General features: G+C 37.3%; 1 protein-coding gene across 7 annotated transcripts in view; it reads right to left on the bottom strand.

The window, feature by feature from the left end:
* The window catches only part of ZMYND11 (zinc finger MYND-type containing 11), a 106,934-nt gene that overhangs the window by 23,953 nt on the left and 62,900 nt on the right, over positions 1-20,081 (bottom strand). For 3 of the 7 annotated variants that reach the window (XM_075082390.1, XM_075082391.1, XM_075082392.1), the window contains 2 exons: positions 7,586-7,630; positions 4,642-4,803 (listed from right to left, as the gene is read on the bottom strand). The exons of 1 other annotated variant lie outside the window; for it this stretch is intronic. In XM_075082390.1, coding sequence (XP_074938491.1) covers positions 4,642-4,803; positions 7,586-7,630 — 207 coding nt within the window. The remainder of the gene's footprint in view (positions 1-4,641; positions 4,804-7,585; positions 7,631-20,081) is intronic. 3 more of the 7 variants (XM_075082393.1, XM_075082394.1, XM_075082395.1) reach the window with 2 other exon arrangements.

Here is a 20,081-nt window from a genome sequence, read left to right as displayed (position 1 = left end):
TTCTAAGGCACCAGTTCCATTTTCAGAAGCAATTCAGGTTTCCAGGGTTATATCTGCAGAGGGGAGCTATGTGCATGAGTCTAACGTACATTCACCACTGCTGTTTAGAAACTCTTTGATTTACCCATGGGCCCTTGGATTTTTTTAGGGCTTAACTTTCCAGAGGAATTTGGTGCTTCATATGGAAAGCTTTACTGCTCTGCTGCCCTCTCAAACTCCCAACCCTCAGGTCCTCAGGTTTCCTGTACCATTAAGAAAGGTATGCAGACATACAAGATGGGTCCCAGAGCAACCAGTGCACTGTATGCCATAAGCAGCATACAGAAAAGCATCTGCATGAGCATAACATGCCATAAGACCTGCCTCTTTCAAGACCATATACAGGTAAATTAGGCTTTTCAAATTAGGCCCTTTTCGAAATGTTAATGTGGAAATGGAATCCACACATTGGTTTGTATTTGGTGCATTGAGCACCTTCTGAATATGAAGTATCATATGAATTAAATATGCTTTTACATGCACAGAGAAGGTGGTAGGAGACTCTAAGAGGAGGTCTCCCAGTTTTCTCACTGCTGTGGACAAATTCCTTTATACTTTATTAAATACGCCCTATGCAGTGCCCAGTTCCGCTGGGTCCCTGATTTCTTCAAGGGTGCATGCGGCTGCAAGGTGAATTGGAGGGATCTGCTGAGCATTAACACCTCCCCAGGTGTGGGCTCTGTACACTGAACCATGTGGTGCTAATATTGGTCCTATACTAGGACTTCCCTTCACTCACCAATCCATGGCTATTATTTTTGTGATTATGGCAAATCCTATTTATAGAATACGTTTCATCATACAGTTATCTAACAAACTCCTACCGTAACACCCCATCAAGTAAGTCAATAGAGCCATATTCTTTCTTCTTTCCTTGTATTTTACATTAACCATCTTGACTGACAGCTAGTACCTAAAACCTCCTGATCTAAGTAATTCAGTTTACTTCACTTAAGCAACCTTCATCTTTCTGTGCTTCTAACTTTCTACCATTTGTCATTCTCACTTGTCAAATTATGTCTAACATTGATTGTGAACTGCATGATGGTGTATTTTTATGTAATCTATGAAATGCTTAGTATAGTATCAGAACTTAGAAATAGACTATTTATAGAATACTTATCAGCACAGCATTTAATATCTTAAGCTCTACAGTTTACTGTCATAAATATAAAAACCAGAAATATTGAAACACCCACTACGATAGGTAAATTGGTTATAATACCTTGCAAAGCACAAGCATGGAAGATCAATCTCTGATCAGATGATTGTAAAAAATTTAGTAGTCAAGTTATGCCATATGAATAATTCTTTCTTTTTGTTTCACAAATCAAAATCTGTTCCTCTGGGACAAACAATATGCCACCATGCATAAATTTGCCTTTCTATAAAATTACTTTAAAACTTGAATTTTTAAAAGACGAAATAACAATAGTCAGTTACTCCAACATGTGATCAATATTCTCCTATTCAGGTTTTTGTATATATCTATTCCCCCCTAAAAAAAACCTAGTATTTTTGCAGTACTTTCTTTAGTCTTTAGGTGCTAAATTAACAGCTGGAGAAGATTAATTTCCTCCTTTTGTTTAACCAAAGAGCAGTAATAAATGTACAAGTCTTCAGAGATCGAGTTGACTAACCCTGTCTTGAACGGACCATTCCAGTAGTGGGAAAAGGCTAATGTAATCTCTAAGTTCATTTGATACTGAGTCTTTCTCTCGTGACCTGTCTACTAGGAATTTTGCTGATAATACCAATTTATTTCACTTAAGACAATGATTAGTCAGCAGTCAGGGAAAATTTTCAATCACTGCAATGTGGTTTGACTTGAACTTTGTTTGACTCTTGACTCCTGCTGAGAATTATGTAGGGTACAAAACATTCAGGTTGGTACTGTTGAGTTACAAAAAAAAAAAAGCCAGGGACTGGACAGTCTTGCTTATGGATGCAGTGGAGAAAAACCACCAGCAGGAAAACAGAGTTCAGAGCAAGGTTTGCAAGGGACCGTTATAAACATTATGGGAGGGAAAATATTTTGAAGTTATGAACAAATCCTTGGCGATGTCCTTTATAAAATGTTTCTGAGTAGTCAAGTGTGCAAGATAAAGCTGCACAGGTTGATTGAACTAGTACAACCAGCAATTGTGAAATGAATAATCCAAAGGCTTGCTGACCTTGGCAGCATTACAGAAGCAACCTTTACATAGGAATGGAGTGTTCTTAGATAATTTCTCCCAATATATCAGGTTTCAAACATAATTTTACTTCACCTTTGTAAAGAGCTTTGAAATCCCCAGGTGAAAAGTGCTATGTCCAGTTACAAGAATAAAGTATGAAAATATATGCATCTCTTTGCCCCAGCTATTACTTTTCTTGAACATACTTATTTACTGCTGATAATGCAAAGTAAATCCCATTGCCCTTATGCAACGTAGTTAAGCTCTGTTATGTCCTCTGGACATCAGCCAGGGCTCTCTAAACTACTGTAGTTTCTTCAATATAGGCCTCTCTTGCTTTTAATAAAATAAAATTAAGAGCAGTCAGTTCCTAGGAAAGTGGGGGAAAAGTAGCAGAAGGATACTGGAGCCTGACATAAGGATGCTAATTCCCATGCCAAACTAGACCTTGCTTCCAGGGACAGTGCAAACCTCCTTAGCCCAAGTTTGCAGAATTAGGGCTTGAAGTGATTTGGATTAATTACAAGGAAAATAGGATCTGCTAGCATGGGGGAAAAAGGATACCATTCAAAATGGCAGTAGTCTCAAAAATAGGTTGATCATCATTTGAAACACTGAGCAAGCTAAAGATCTCTCGGGCAGGAAGCATTTAAGAGCCCCTAAAACTTCTCCTTAGTCCTTGTAAAATAAAAAGGAAACCAATATGCAGAAGGACAGGCACAGTGCACATGGTCTGAGTTTCACAGGATTTTTTTCTAAGGTAAACGTTTGTTTAATATCATTGCCATAAAGGATTTCAAGGTTCCAGGTTGAAAGTCAAACTGATCTCAAAGCTGACCACCCTACATATCTGTGCATATTTCATGCAATGATTCATCATTCCACTCTGATGAAATCCATGTTACAAGACATGCTATAAGCCACCTCATATATATACAAGGTGGCTTAAACCATTTACATTCCCTACCCTCAACAGGTGTCATCTAAAATTATTGGTAAACTAGAATGGGGACTGGATCCAGTTTACCTAATTTTAACTATTTATAATAACTATTAATACTTACTACCAGAACCAACAATTATTAAAGAGATGTATTTAAAAATAGGAAAGCAATTCACATATATATGGTCATTCTTTGCTTTTAACAGAGGGAATATTGAGTGGCTAAGTTGAATGCTAGTAATTCAATATGGAGAGGTACAGTACACGTCCTTATTCTTAACTGTTTTTTTCCCTGACACTACTTCTATTTCATTCCTTCTCACTTCCCTGAGGCAGGCTCAATTTTCTTGCTGTTTCCCTAAACCCTGAGAGCTCCCAGTCTGAGGCAATAGGCAACAAGTTTTTTACAACTGGCTCTAAGGTAACAGAAGTCAGAAAGTGTTGTTTTGAAACAAAACAATCCATGTGTTTTCAGAAACTGCTTCTCCACACTATGAAGCGCCTGAACCCTTACATTCCTTGCAGCACAGATCATCTGAAGGTCAGTCTGCTGCTCTACAGCAAGATCTAAGCTTTTAGCAAGGGAATTTCCTCTCCCTCCAGCAATCCAAGGCAGAGTGCAACTGGCTGTTTTATGTCTTTCTGTAGCAAAAATTTTATCTTAAACGTTCATATGCATTATTCCCTATATTTAAGGAAGCCTATGAATGTGCTCTATGGGGGTAGGTGATGCAGAGATGACAACAGTAAGGAGACGTATCTGGCTGATTCAAGGCCAAGTACCAGTAAGCACCATCCTGACTAGAATGTTTCATCGTTTATGCAGACAACATACCTGCTAATTCTTGGAAAGTATATAAAAAAATACTCTTTGCTGTCTCCCTACCATACTCATAAAAATAGCAATTTTAAAGAAAAAGCAATATAGATATAATGCTATGGGTGAAATCCAGATTGGCCCTTTTGCACCAATAGAATCCACAGAAGTAAATAAGAAGCAGGATTTCACCCCATATTTTTTGATACTGCCCTCATCAGTAACATGATTGTGGTTTTACAATTTAAAATATTATTCCAATAAAATACTAAGAATGCAGTCATCAAAATACAAAAAGTTACTTATGATTCATTGAAATGATGTTAAGTAAAAACAGTAGCATTTTACACAGCAATTTGTTTACTCATGTTGAAGATTTCCACAATGTACTGCATTCATACGTGGCATACATACGTACACACATTCCCACACAGTATACTGTGTGCGTTCAAATGCATAAGTAAAACTTGCTGGATTCTTCAAAAATTACCATCTGCTACATGCACCATTGTTTGGTATCTTTGTATAGATGCTCTAGGTATGTACCATTGTTTCAACATTCAGTTCTTTATCCATTAACCTGGCCAGACCATCTGGACACCTTCATTGATCTATTAATGAATATCAATCCTCTAATCAGCACATGAAATCTCATAGGTACTCACCCTGCAAACTGGGCACTGCCAGTGACTACTGCTGTCTCTAAGCCTGAACTCATCAGACAAACACTTGGAATGATACACACGAAAACACAGGTCACATATCAACACCTCTCCAGGCAAATGGCATTCAAAACAATACCAGTCATGATTTTCTGTTTCCCAGTCCTACAAAAAATACAAAATATTTTGGTATGACATTCTGTCAAAATCTGCAGGAACTAAGAACAAAATTGATATGTCTTGAAATCCAGCAGCAATTAGACATTATAAACATTTTAAGAAGTGTATAATGTTTAAAAAACGGGAAAACCTACACGCTTAAAGATTTTCATGTTTAATACACACTAACTCCAATAGAATATGAATGCCAAGTTTTAGTTTTTTCAAGTGTCTGATTAGTAACAATTTCAAGTGTGAGCTCTGTCCACAATGAAAAGTGGGTTTGTTTTCTACCTTTGTGTAAAACACTTGTTGACCTCTCTGTATTAGACTACAAACAAAAGTTTGTGCACCTCAACGGACCATACCTATTTCCTTGGACTATTTCCCCTCATTTTGATTGTTACAGTATATTTGCAACTGTAATTTTCTGAAGGGCAGTCCCTTCCAGTCTTTACTCTCTTAAAACTGACAGCTTTTCAGTATCAAAGTGTTGAGTTACAAGAAATAAATGAAATCATGAACCAATTACTGCAAGAAATGCTTCTGCTAAGCAATCCCAATGCAATTAAAAAAATAGAAAATGTTTCACTTGCAGTGCCCAATAGCACTAGGCTTACTCCTGAAATGTTCTCAGAGACAAAGGATATGGTTCTGCTGATGCACAGATGTCTTTAATACACTCTTCCTTGAAAATTCAGCCCCAACGGCCAAATTCTGACCTTTGAAACATGTGCACAAGCTTTGCTGAAGTAAATGAGAGCAGCATGCATAGAATTTGGAGGCGGAATTTTGCTCTAGGAATCTATAGTACTAAAACCAGACAGAATTGCCAGTGGCCACCATTAAATGTTTATGTTTGTTATCTGAAATGCCACACTTTTTCCTGCACTTAGAAGACAAAATAGCTGTCATAGATAAACCCCCCAATGCCTTTTCCTGTCAAATGTCACTTTTCAATGGGCTCAGATCTCTGAAAAAATTACTCTTATTCTTCAATAAATTATCTTGATAAAAATCTGATCAAGCTATTTTTAACATCATGTTAAAAAGGTGGAGTTAGCAATTGCCACCAACTGCCAGAACTGGCGTTTGTCTGATTGTCCTTTTCCTGTGCGTGGAAACTATGGTCATTTAAGTCCTTGCATGAGAGGTCTCCTCCAATGGAGCAGCGTAAGAAGTGCTACGCAGAAGTGGCACTTCCAGTCCCTTATGCTGAAGCGCAGCCGTGTTGTGTACATAACTCATCTGACCAGAGCCCCCCATGAATGAGATTTAGGGACAGCCTCAACCCAGATTGCCTGCACTGAATTTTGTACACTGTGAATGTTGGACTGCAGGGGCAGTAAGTTTAGGGGGAAAAAAACCCCAAACAACCCTTAACCAATGATTTTTGAACTCAGAACTTTGCCCTCCTTTGTTGTTCAGATTAACAGTGTAACTTGACTTTTCTATCATTTCTCCTCATTTAATTTTACTTGCCAATTCTGTATATCTCACAATGGCATAATAATACCACCAAATTTGGTTATAAAGAACACACTTCCATTTCACCAAATCTTTCCCCTTCCACAAAGTCCAGTGGCAGTGCACTTTGGGAGCTCTTTCTTCACAATATTTCAGAAACAACTAAAGATACTGCATTGTTGATATACTTGATTTGCCTGTAGACTGAGAAAAATCAGGATAAAGTATTGCTTTATATTTCTTTCATATTAAGTGAAATACTTATCTTCTTTATGAAACTAAAAAATAATCAGATGGCAGTAAAGGGCCAATTAAACAAGAAAAAGAAACAGTTTTGATTAAAGATCTATCCAGATAAAAATCAAACTGAGAAGACCCCAAGAGGTCTCAGCTACTGAGGAATTTCACCACAGAATCAGGATTCCAGGATTCTTAACTTTTATTCATACTAGTTACTTATTGGTATATCCCAGATATTCCATTGTTAGGAAATATGCTGGCAAAGAGATGTGGAATTTAATAAACATATGGAAATATACTTGCTGGCAAGAAAAATCATACACTCAAGCCAGAAACAATGACGTTAAATCAAGCACCAGAAGAAGCTTCCTTCAGTATTCACACCGTGAAGTTTTGAAAACATCATTATTTCTAAATATAATCACCCAGGTTTTTCACAGAGAAGATTTTTAGTTTAATGCAGTATATTTAGTGCATAAGTATATATTAAACATTCATTTATGCAATATATTTGAAAAGTTAATAAGAAAAAAAAAAGGTACGTATCCCTTGTGAACAACTACACTATTGACCTCAACAGCAAGGTCAGAGGCATTAATTTTGTTCCAACAGCAATGAAATGTTATTGCTTTTCTTAGTTTACATAAGTTTGAATGGGAGGAGAATGTGCTCCCAAGACATTTTTTTCATGCAGGAGATCAGATTCATTTAAATATCTCAAACTCTGACTGACAGTGCTCGGGATAGGACAGGTCAAAATTCTCCACCAGCTGCACATTTAAGTCTGCATTTACAAAATGCACCACCAGGTGTCAGCAGCCACTCCGAAAAGGACTGATTAAAGGGCAACCATTGTAACAACATTTTAAACAGTAACATGTGAGTAACCACTTCCAGCCCCCAGGAGAGAGAAAAAATCATCAAACTACATACATACATAATGTAGACTAAACTCAGAATTGGAAGTGATATGGATGATGGTGGTGGTTAATATAGTAAACTAAGCTATCCTAATGGAAGACAGAAACGTAATAGAAAATATGACAGAATTCAAAAACCACATAGTGCAAAAATTGTTCACCTTGTTTTTTGCTGCTGTCTGGGAAAAAGGCTGCATACCGTAGGCCTTTCAAAATAAAAACAAAACAAACTTTGTATCTATACTGTAAGCCATCCAATTATCAGGATATAGACAAGGCTAGAAAGAATTCATGCACAGTGACCAGGAAATCAATCTGTTACTTCTAACATCTGGTTGCATACATTTCCTCCTGCATTTCTGGAATGCTACCTAATGCCTTCACCACATTTTGTTTCTTTAAAATATCCCATGTACTTGTATCCCTAAAAGAACCCAACACCCATCTTCTTCCCCATATAAACACCCACCACCAGGCCAACTTAAAAATTGTCAAGAATATTAATGAATGTTAATTAATGCACTCTCTTTGATACATAAACCTTCTCTGGGCATCTAAAAAAGATCCCTGTAACATAATTTACTGCATAGGCAGTGACCCCACCAAAATCAAAGCAACACCTTCTTTGCTGCATATTATCAAAGATTAAGCTATTGCTTTATCAACAAAACTCACAGTCCTTATTTGTATATAAAAAGTGACACATTTTCCCGGGGCCATGTGGAATGAAGGAAGGATCTCCACCACAGGAATTCAATTTGCCAATATCCTTATTTCCTGATGCGGGGCAGGAAAAGCCTCTTGGGTCACCACGCTGGCAGACGACGGGAATCCTCTGCCGGCAGTGCCCAGCTGCCCAAGTTCAGCGGTTCAGCAGCACCCAGTGACTGGCCACAACTCCCAAGAGGGAGTGGATTTGGCAGCAAAGTTGCATAGCTCAGATGAAGCAGGAGGCCTTCCCCCTTCATTTTACTCAGCTGCCTGTGCATTTGTAGATTATGCATCACCAGGGCAGCAAATGTCTGTTTGGAGGATCGTATTTAACAGCCAAAGAGGTATGCTCTGTTAATCAGAGTGGGATCTTGCACTGATATGGGTCACTTGTGGTCACTTGTTCTTTATATTCAAATCAGTAAAACATATCATAAAGGTCACACTGCACTGACACAAATAGTTGAGATTTCTCAGCAACATGAATGAAGCAACACAACAATTTCAAAATTATGGCTTAATTTATGACCGACACGTAAGCTTGCTTTTTTTGTGATTTGTCTTAAGTAGGTTGTCTTAAAGCAAATATATAAATTTACTCTAGAAGTACATAAAAATAACATGGGACAGAAAATGTCAGGCTATCCAGAACATTTCACCATTTAAATACAGATAAACCCAACAGAAAGGAACGAATCATCATGCCGTAGCCTTTACTGTAGAATAAAATATATAGTTGTTGTCAAGGAAAGAATAATTTTAGTGCATAAAGAAAATGTCCATTATAATGCAAATGTACATGGAAAAGAAATGCTTACTCATTAGTAATGGAGATTTACTTAGCTGTAATTGAAATAGGGAATCTGTATGTTGGAGAATGTGACATCCTGCTGTACAATTAGCATACCATTAAGTAGGAGATGTGAAGCACATACTGACAGTAAAATTAACAATAACTTGGAGGTCACACTTGTAACTATTAGGTCACTTCCATACCTTAGCAAGCCCATAATTATTGTAAAAAAAAAAAAAGTAAGAACAATTAGTAAATTTTTATTTTCCTATAAATCATATGTAGGCACAGCACATGAAAACAATATAGCCTCCTTTCTTAGACTGTCTAAAAGGACCACTTGGCCTTTTTATAATGCATATGCCATTAACATAGCTCATTTCTTACCTGTTAATCTGTTTTCTCCAAGTCCCTTAATGGTAGCCCAGATACTCGGTATTAAGTCACTGTACTATCAGGTGGAGAGAGGAAAAGGGAGGGGGAAAAAAGGCAAAACTCTATTCATGAAACTCCCCTTTATGGGGCTTTGCTGGTTTCACACTGTTGAACTAGATTTCCCAAATCATCCAAATTATGGATATCCTTTGGACCCAACCAGTAAGCTAAAAAAAAAAAGGGTCACATAGATGGGAAAAACAATTGTAAGTCAGTTATGTCTTTGGTGCAATCATGTTTATTTATGAATAATATACATACAGTTCTGTTGTCCTAAATTCAATATGACGCAAATGAGGGAAAGCATTTTCCACGGAGCTCATGGTTCCCAGCATTTCCTGCGTGGCACTTGTCCCATAGCACTCTTCGGACTTTTTTTTCCCCAGGTGTTCTGTTTCAAGGGCTTCTCCAGAGTTTCTCTGCTGCTTACCTATGCACTGCTATGGTGTTTCTCTGTATCTCTCATCCACACTCATGCACGCACAGCTCCTTCCAGATCACTGGATTTTCATTCAGACCCACCTGTGCACAGACTCATGGTCTGCCCCGCGTAGTGTCTGTGCTTTAACAGTCCCTACAGCTCCAGCTGTCTAGCAGATAAAGAACTTAAAACAGTTTTTCACATTTAGTCTAAAGGAAGAGTGTTTAGCAGATACATAGTAGATTTCACCCATTTTGTATCATAACAACAGTTTTGGTCTGTCACAGTGGTGGAATCTAGAATGGCAACAAGGTCCGTGCCAGCAGAAAGAAGTAATTTACAAAATATAAACTATTTAAAAATAGTAGTATTTACATGCTACATTTATCTCAAGATATTTTCAAATAACCAACCCAAAACTTCAGTGTAATCTTTTCCTGACTATTTTGTAGCCCTTTAGAAAACTGAAAAGGATCTCAACATATGAGTTCCTATCATTTCTGAGATTCCAAATTCTCTGACATCTGATGAGATAGACCATGCCCAATTTGAAGATATCATTTCTGAGGCAAATGTTCTGGATTCTGGTACTTTAGGATTTGGGAACAGCCCTAAGGTACACTTCTTTCTCTTCTCCCCACCTCCATCAGCTTTAACATCTTTTAGTTCTTTTAGTTTTCCCACCTTCAGCTAAGAGAGAAGGTTTTAAAGTTTTGGATTCTGTTGTTAAGGTTTCTTTGTTGGCTTTCAGTAACTCTTCACTGGAACCCAACAAAGTTGACTACTAGTCCATATCGAGCAGACAGATACATTGAGAGAAATGCCTCCCACAAGAATTACACATTACTTTTTTCACATCTTTCATTTTGCTTAAGGTTTTGCAACCTGCATCCATCACTATCTGCTGTTAGGAAGTAATTCCTATCTTCTACACTTAATCTTTCATATTTCAAACTTTCTGCTGTAAGCGAAAAGCCTTTATTACAATAACAAGTGGTGCTACTGCATTCTAGCATGGGTATATCTACTACACCATCATTCTCTGCTGTCTGACTCCTCTCCTTAACAGGCCTCAGAGTATGCCGCAGGAACCTATGCCCCCATTCACATTAAACAAAGCAGCATCTATTTCTTTCTAAACACATTCTTCGTTCTTAATTAATAAGTTCCTTTCTGTCTTTTTCAGGCAGCATCTGTTCCCATCAAAGCTTTCTCAATTAGACATGAGCTTTACTACAGATAATTCTTAAAACTTTGCAGTGCATTTTGCAGTCTTTATGACTCACAAATACAACAAACCACTGAAGTGACACACTACCTATGTACATTCCTGTCCTCCAGTACAAAACCTGAAGAAAATGCTTTTTACTTTTAAGTTTGCTGTAAATAGCTACTGCACACTTAAATTATTTGTCTGTGCACCAATACTTCTCTCAAAGCTTAAATATCAGAATCTGTGTCCTGTACAAAAGGCAGTCTGAAACAGGCTCAGGCAAAAGCAGTTGTAAGAGCCCTTAAAAACTGTGCAAATTCTAAACCGTGCTCAGCTTTGAAATGTCGCCCCTTGCCCATCTATCTGTTGCTTTTGCAATACTGTTGAACTTCCAAGTAACTGCTCTGTAGGAAGAGGAGTTTTATAAAATGTGTCTCTTTATCTCTAGAGCTGGACAGATTGGAGCCTTACTAGTTGTTTCTTTTTTAGAGGAAGACTGGCATGTGCACCTTGTATGTGCACACTGGCCTCTTTTTTAAACAGGCTACATCTCATTGGGTACAGTAGCTAGTAGAGAAATCTTCAGCTTATCATGGATCTCTGTCAGAAGTATTGGTTTTCACTCAGACACTAGCATGCATCAAATACTACCTGGATCGAACAAACATAGTATGTCATGGAACACCATTTGTAGTATTTTTTCAAACGCAGTGAGGATACTGTGTGTTTTTTGCCAGAGGTCCTAGCCTGCTGTGAGGGCAGTCTTCCTCCTTCCCTTTGGGTCGGCCTTCTCTTCATGCCACAACATCCCTGGCTCCATCTACTCCTTAGCGAGCATGAATCCTCCTGTAAATTTGCTTTCAGTAGCCCACTGAATCTGCTTTTAGTTATTCATCAGAATGATAGGTTAGGTTCTGAACCGAGGAAGGCATGATTAATTCCTTGATGGCTCGGAGGACTTACTCCATCTTTGCAGCAGGTAAATGGTGAGCTAGCTGTTTAATAAAGTATTTCCCTTTTATCATTGTTGTACAGAATCCATACTTCTTCAGGATGATTGCTTTACAGTGATAAAGTTTCTTAGATCATCCCATGTTTTATATTTAATGTTAGAGTAATGCATTAGAGTAAATTCAGCATCAAAATAAGCTTATTTTCTCCCCAGTAGTTTCCTTGTATGTATGTATTTACTAAATACATTGCCTCCTGTTTTGCATCTATTTTTTATCCTACTGCTTTTGTTCATCAGAAGTGCTCAGCAAATAAACAAGCATTCATCTCTCCTTCAAAGCCAAAAAGACTTCAGCAGCTAGAATCCCTTTATGAAAATTGTTTCACTTTAACTTCTCCTTCCTTTTCTAGAAAGCTACCACAGCAGGTAGCTACAATGATGTGTTCTTTTACAGACAGGATAATCTGTCCATTGCAAATCAGTTGCCTTTATAGATCCTTTCCTTTGATGACCTGGGCTTCATCTTTAAAATCAATTTCCATAAACTGACTCTGTAGGACACTTTGTGCGTATTCATTTCTCATATTTTATCACAAAGAAATCCAAGCAATTATGAGTTCGTATGTCCTCACCACTACCTAGGCACTTTGCTTAATTTCAAGTACATTTATATATTTACTTACTTATTTATTATGGCCAAGATTTTCAGAATCTCAGCAATTAACTGTTTTTTTTATTATTATTTTTACTTTTTCTCATTTTAGAAATCAGTTTTAGTCTAAAAAGAACCAACACAAAACCATCAGTGAGGAGACAGACCAAAATCTCCTTCTCCATAGTGCATATTAAACACAAACATATTTATAGGCTTGTGATAATCCATTTCCATTTTCTTCACTGATAACTGCTTCCTCTTCTGATGCACTGATGCAAGAAGACTCAGGTTCTGCAGTGAATTCCACAGCCTCTCAGAATACTTTCAGCTTTCTTTCACTGAGTTTAATCTGCAAGCCTAAGTTTGTCTAATTAATTTATTGCCATTTTGTCTTAGAAGTCTTCTGTTTCTGGCAGAAACCAGCGAACTCTTCTCTGGATGCCTGCCAAGACAGGTAGATTTTTATTCCCTCTCCTACCTCGTAGTTATGTTCTGCACAATACAGGGTGATAGGCTCCAAAGTATAGAGCCAGTCTCTAGCTCCCAGAGCTAACTAAGAAGTTTTTTTCAAGAAGTGTAGAGCATGCCAGCAGCCAAAATCACTGCTAAAACTCCTGTCATAGGCTTATCTTCTCAGCCTATGAGTTGTGTTCCTGAAGCAATGAATAAATCTCAGTTTCCCTCCCAAGAAGATAATGTTTGGGTAGCAGTAGTTTACAGAATTTGAGGTGAGACAACACAAGTATTATCCTCCAGGATATTAGAAATAGAAAATAGTTTCAAATGAAAATATTTTTTTTTCTTTCTTCATGTTCCAAGTGAGTTCAAGGTTAATAAAAACTTTCAACTTATTTCCTCAGAAACTGGATTCACTCCTGCTATTAATGTCACAATTTTTTACTTAGGTTGAGCCACAAGGTTTGTAGGCTATTTTCATTAGCGAGATAAATCAGTGATGGAGTGAAGTATTTATTAGGTGCAATGCCTTTTATTTCCACATTATGTGAAAGTTGTGTTCCCCTAGAAAGAGGATGAATCCAGACCAGAAAAGAAAACATCTCTTTGCTTGTAGTTCCAAGTCTCCTTCCAGGAAGAACTGTGCACAAAAGGGGTCTCCCTCCCCTCTTCTTTCTTAAAATATGTTTACATTGCTTTTCTGGCCTTATCTTCTCCGTGGGATTTTGTAGTGTTTTTCTTCGTTGATGTTTCTGCACACACAGAAACATTTTATCTGAACCAACAGCAGAAATCCCTACACACTTCACTTAAATGTCCAACTTCTTGTCCATGTCCCCTGTGCCATAGGTGTGGCTGGTATTGTTTCAGCTGTCAGCGATATAAAGGAACGAGGGCTGCATTTATTGTGAATGAAGTGTGAATGTTAATAAACCCATCAGCTTCAATGAAGTTTCATTCAGTGACCAGCATGACATAATAATAAAAGATTCAAAACAGTTGCCAGAGATGCAGAGCATTTTGAACCCACAAAGTTAATAAAAACAACACTACTAGGTCAGGGTTGGCACAAAAGAAGTGGAAAAAACAAGATGCATGTTTTCAGAACAAACTCAAGATGGACTGATCTATGTCATCTAGTCCGTTAGCATAATTTGAGTCCCATGATGGAAGCTTTATACAGACTAGTTTGACTAGTTTACTTCAAACCCGTAAAGTAAATTATTATTCTCCAAAATACCCTTTCAGTCAGAAAAAACATTTTGTGAAATCCGTGTACAACATCATCAGTATCTCAACTGCAGAACAGTGAGTGAAAGCCTGAAAGAAGAATACAGCATTACATGGACTGAATTTTTAAAAGTCAAGTTGGCAAAGCTGGGAGAGGCAAGTGAAGATGCTGATGAGGTTGTTTTACCAGTTAAAAGAAGTATAATCTCTTAGGTATGCAATAAGGCAGAATCTACTAGTGTCATCTTTGGTAATATGAAGATCCTCCAAACAGCGCGGCTTAGGGGATGAAAAATCAGAGTGAGCAGAGGAGAGGGAAGACATACTCCTGAACAGATGGGAAGAGAAAAACAAGATTGGAAAAGGAATGCAGAGAATTGTTCATGATTCTTAACCCATCTGGAGAGAGGAAGAGCCACTGGAATAGCAGTGAGGCCATTCTCATGAGCTGCATGCTAATAGCCCTAATGCAAAGAGAAAGGAGGGTCTTGGTTTTAATAGAGCAAGAATTTCTTGCCCATGAGGTGGGAGTTCAGAATTCTAAATTGCTTCTCAAGGACAAAATAGTCTATGCTTTGATTTGGCAATTTGAAAATTTCCTTGAAATATTTCCTTTTCTGAACTTTCACAAATCCACAGCAGGATATTACACCACTGGACACTAATCTTTGGTTCATTAATAAGCAGAATTTTACACTAGTGTACTTTGTGATAACGATCAAAAATCATTGCTTTTAGCACACAGTGGATTGATATGGTGGCAGTGTCTTGGCAAAATAAGCTCTGAATGACAGGACCTTAGAGCATGGAAAGATAGGCAGCAAAGAAAGATTCAAAGAGTTCCAGAGCTCATTTCCCTTGAGTGCCCTCATGTGACCAGACTATTACCTGTCCTGATGCTCAAAGCCTCCTCATACTCTCCCTGAGGTGTAGAATAAGAGATGGAAACCAGTCTGAACTTTTCTGTCCCACAGGATCTTTCATTAACCCTTTGCATCAGTGAATTACCAAATGTAAAGAATATTTGTACCTTCACAATAATTGGGAATCTTCCTGGAACATTCCAGCCTGGAAAATCCAGAGTTTGTTATAATATGTCAGAAATAGTAACTACCATGGTTTGGGCTATGTTTGGCTTTGGATCAGTGAATTCACACAGGACTTCAGATTAAAGGCAACATGGATGGATAAGACAAATAGAGAATTTTTCAAACACTGAAGGAAATTTTTCTTCATTTGGCGTGACATGTTCTTCCTCTTTGTGCTCTCTAGTTGTAAGCGCTTTCATGACGAAGGCACTGGCTGTCACTACTGCTGTTTCACATTATCCTTCTGCTCCTAACTGTAATGAATGGGATGCACATTAAAACCATTCTTCAACCTAGTTAGTTAGAAGCCCTTAGCTTGCTAGCAATAACTGGCAGCTATGTAGGTTGCTTTTGTTTTGAGGGTGGGTTTTTTTGTTTTGTTTTGTTTTTTAATTTAAAGTGTATTTTCTGTACAGAAAATATTCAAACCCCTACAGTGACCATTTTTAAGCTTTTTACAATTATCTTCATATTTATGGAGACTCAAGATGACATAGCCTGTTCAAAAAACAGCTTCTGGCTACCAATACTGACCTAGCATGGAAAAATCAATATAATTACAAAAGCAATTAAGCATGGCAAGTAAGAAATCCAGCTTTTGCTCAATCTAAAGCAATTTAGGTTAACACAAACATAATAGCCAAAATACTCCTTTCTCATAGATTGATCCTAACAAAACTGAACCTGCAATACATCACATCACAATAATCACTGGGTGTGTGTCTAAGGTCACTAGGGTTAACAAAATCACCTTCAAAACTCAGAGGGCTGGCTGGGCTGTGGGTTACAACTAAGGTTAAAATGCTGGGAAAGCAGACAGAGTGAAAAGATGGATTATTTAGGCAGCCTTGAGTTTTGAAAGCATCTGGAGTCACTTTGAGCAAGCACCAGTACTTTCTAGATATGAAATATCAGCAAATCCCCAGTAATGAGTTAGCAAGTTATGAATACATGGGCATGTGGGAAAAAGCACATTCTACTTCTGATGCTTCCTGAAAACAGGAAATCAAGCAAACTGCCCCTCCAAATAGCATGCTCTCCACTAAACTAAAAAATCTTCAGAGGGAAGAATTGGAGAGGCAATAATTTAGATATGGAGAGGACCAAATGCACAGGAAAATGAATGTAACTAAACTCCAAAGTCAGACTTAACTAGCCAGAAGAATTGCTGGCTCTTTCTCTAAGCAATCAATTAAATGATCAGAAAAGAGAACTCTGTAAAAAGGCGACTTCTTGAAAACACAATCTCCTCATATGTATTTTGTCAGTGAAGAAACAGCTCAAAGTGCCTTAACTAAGTGTGAAGCGTCCCTTACTCTTCACATCTCATTGGAGAATTTGGCCCCTATGAACCACCTTTAAACCACAGCAGCGCTATGAGATAACGTTGCATTCAGATGCAAACAATGAACCCATGTTTACTAACATATCCCCATTTTAAAAGAGCACAATATTGTTTGGCTTTATGAACACACGTAAATTGAAATTATACATTCATAATGCCTCTCTCTGGGTCAGTGCAGTTTTATGACTTTAATCATGAGAAGAAGAATTAGCACATTAAATGCTCAAAATAGCTCTGTACACACTGTCTGTAGAAAAATCACAAAATATGTAAATGAGTAAGATAAACTAACTCTAAGAGCTGTACCCAATCCTCTATAAAGCTACCTGACACTGGTGCTTTAATTTGATTTCTTTCATTGGGATTAGAGTGACCACTATTTTACACAGAAAAAAAGTACACGAAAATCATGGCGTAACTGAAAATAGAAATGAATAGGTAAGGAGATTCATGATTCTTTTCTTCAAGAACTACATTTCCCTTCAACTTTATTGACTGCATTGAAAACATAGTTAACAACACTGATTTGCAAATTCTTTTCTAAACCCAAAGAGTAAGGAGATAATTTCCTTTATGTTGATAATAAATAAAACTTTCAAATTCCACAAGTTCTGTGAGAAATAGAAATAAAGGTTTTAGAAAGAAAAAGTACCATTACAAGATTTCAGGACTGACATTTCCCTTGCAAGGTAAGAAGCTGCAGAGGTTTTGTTGAAATGCATAATAAAGGCATCAACAAACAGTGAAAATGCAGAATTCCTAACTAAAATCCTGGATAACAATGGGAAATAATTTCTTCTCTCATTTATTTTGTGTCAAATGCATTAATCATCTGCAAGATAAGGAAGCCTGTAAGATGAGAACACATTTTGAAAATCTGCGAAACATCTGGATAGATGGCAAATGAGCAAACAAAATGAGTACCTGCCCAAGCCCCAGAGGTATATTATTTGCAGCAAAATTCTTGTATGGGTACCAAACCTTAAACACCAGTTCGAATATAGTATGTTTTGCAACTGAATCCATACTTTAAATTTAGTAACATATATTAAAAATATTTCTCCCACACATATCTGAGAGAAAAAGAGAACAATTTTATATTTTTTTAAATCTGACCATTCTTTTTACCATTTTTTCAGAATATTCACATTCACATAAGTTGTCTGTTTTGGAAGGGCCTCCTCCTGATGCCCTCAAACTGTTTTGTCTTTGCTCCTCAGCTTCTTTTGTATGATTTCTCTAAATATATAAGATTTTGCTTCATTTTTTTACCACATCTTCAACATACCAATAGAACAATGATAGCAAAATAGCATAATTTTTTTAACACATTCCTCTGAAGGCTAACAGTAACTCTACCAGAGATTGTGTCCTTACTGCACAGATCAATCGTTATTTCAACCTATTGGACAGGGCAAATGTTTGGAAACACATAAGCAAGCACCACAGATTATCTAATAAATCTTTTGCAAATAGAACTGTGTTTTCATAATCTGTATGCTTTTAATTATTGTTAGCATTTAGCGATCAGTCCACAGTCATAATTAAAATCAGTACTTTCAGGCCTTGTGGCAGCCTTTAGCCAGGCACCTACATAAATTACAGATACAGGTGCTCAGCAGTTCCGTGGCCCAGGTCAGTAACTTATTTCCTGAATATGGATTTAAAATGCTAAGATTTAGATAAAAAACTTCAAAAATGCAAAGAAACATCAAACAAATACTCAAATAAAAAACAGGGGGCGGGGATGACAGGAATGTGTCCCTTTGCAACTCCTTGAAACAGCTGGTCCTTACTGACTGCCACTGTGGTGTCAGGAAACAAGCTAAAATCCAAGGGCATTTTTGTACAGATGCCAATAGGTGGTGGATCAGTTCTCAAGTCTTTTTTTATCACATTATGAGCTTTACAAGTTCCTGTAGTACCAGTCAAACTGAGCTTGACAATTGGGCCAAGGGCCTGTCTGTAAGTGCTAAAGTTTGATGAGCCTGAAATCCCTGTTCCAACATTAATCGCCCTGTTTCATAGAGTTCTATCTCCTGCAGGTGGATCTCCTGTGTGTTTGTCCTCACTGAAATTAACTTGAGCTCATGGTTCAACAGTCATTAGCACCAGATCTGAGCAGTACTGAATTACAAAGAACTACAAACTGCATCTTGACCAAGTGCAGACAAAGCATCTGTAAAACTATCCAGTGTGTCCAATATAAAGAACATACCAAACGTCATGGTTTTGCACCAGTCGTTGGAGAATGGAAAATACTTGATCTCATGTCAAGTGACGGCAACAACACTTTATTACTCATTAAAATTTTGTGAGTAAAAGAACAAAGAGAATGACTTCATACCGAGTCAATGTGTTTTTCTTCATGTGTCTGCAGCGTTTTGATTCATTATTAGGATCAAGAAGTTGGAAGTTGGGTACTGTTGAAACATGGCTTGGATCAGAAGCTGATTCCCGTTTTTGCATAAAATTAAGTCAAGTGCGCACTGGTGTTCTGAACAACTGAGATGGCCATCAGACATATGGACACAGCACAACACATCAGTGATTAGCAGTCATGCTGAAAATACAGTCAACACTTTTAACCAAAGGGCTATTCATAATGTGACTTAAGCAGCATCTTCAGTCAAGTCAAAGACAACTTGCTTCAAACTGAGATAAAATAATTACGTCATTCTAATGACTCACTGGGAATTTACATGCTGGTTATCATACAAGCTCTGTTAGTCAAATGTTGCTAATAAGTAGCAGGAATATTTTTTTGAATGACCATTTAAGAAATGGCTACAGTGAGGCATTTTGATTCTTTTTTTCTTTTTTTTTCCCTCTTAGAAATAGAGGAAACAAACATACTAAGTACCTGAGGTAAGATAAATACAGATCTCAGATTTCATGTCATGCTGAGTCTGCACAGTTGACATCACCTCTGAACAGATAAAACTGACATAAGAAATACCTAAAAGAGCTAAGCTGGAATTTTGAAATATTTACTCCCAGGGAGAATAGTAGAAACAAAGCTACATACCCTGTAAAGGTTCCCTTGAGGGCTTCTAATGAAATTAGAATGAGAATCTTAACAGCAACATAACATACATTAAATATGTATTTCAATACTTTAAATTAGTATAACTGGGACAATTTTAACCATAATGTTTTCTATTATGGATACTGCTTTTTCTACTTTCTATTTCTCTCACTTTAAAACAAAAAATAATCTGTTGTTTCAGGATCATATTAATGGCTGCAATAATGCAATGAGCATTTTGGTGGTTTTTAGAATTTATTTTGCTGTGAAGTTTTTCTAGTTTTCCTCAAAATTTAAATTATTATCTATGTCTGAGACAACACTGTCCAT

This window comes from Phalacrocorax aristotelis, chromosome 2, assembly GCF_949628215.1.
Source record: "Phalacrocorax aristotelis chromosome 2, bGulAri2.1, whole genome shotgun sequence".
Classification (NCBI taxonomy): Eukaryota; Metazoa; Chordata; class Aves; order Suliformes; family Phalacrocoracidae; genus Phalacrocorax; species Phalacrocorax aristotelis.
Note: the sequence above shows the minus strand (reverse complement) of the source record. Positions and strands in the feature narration are given on the sequence as shown.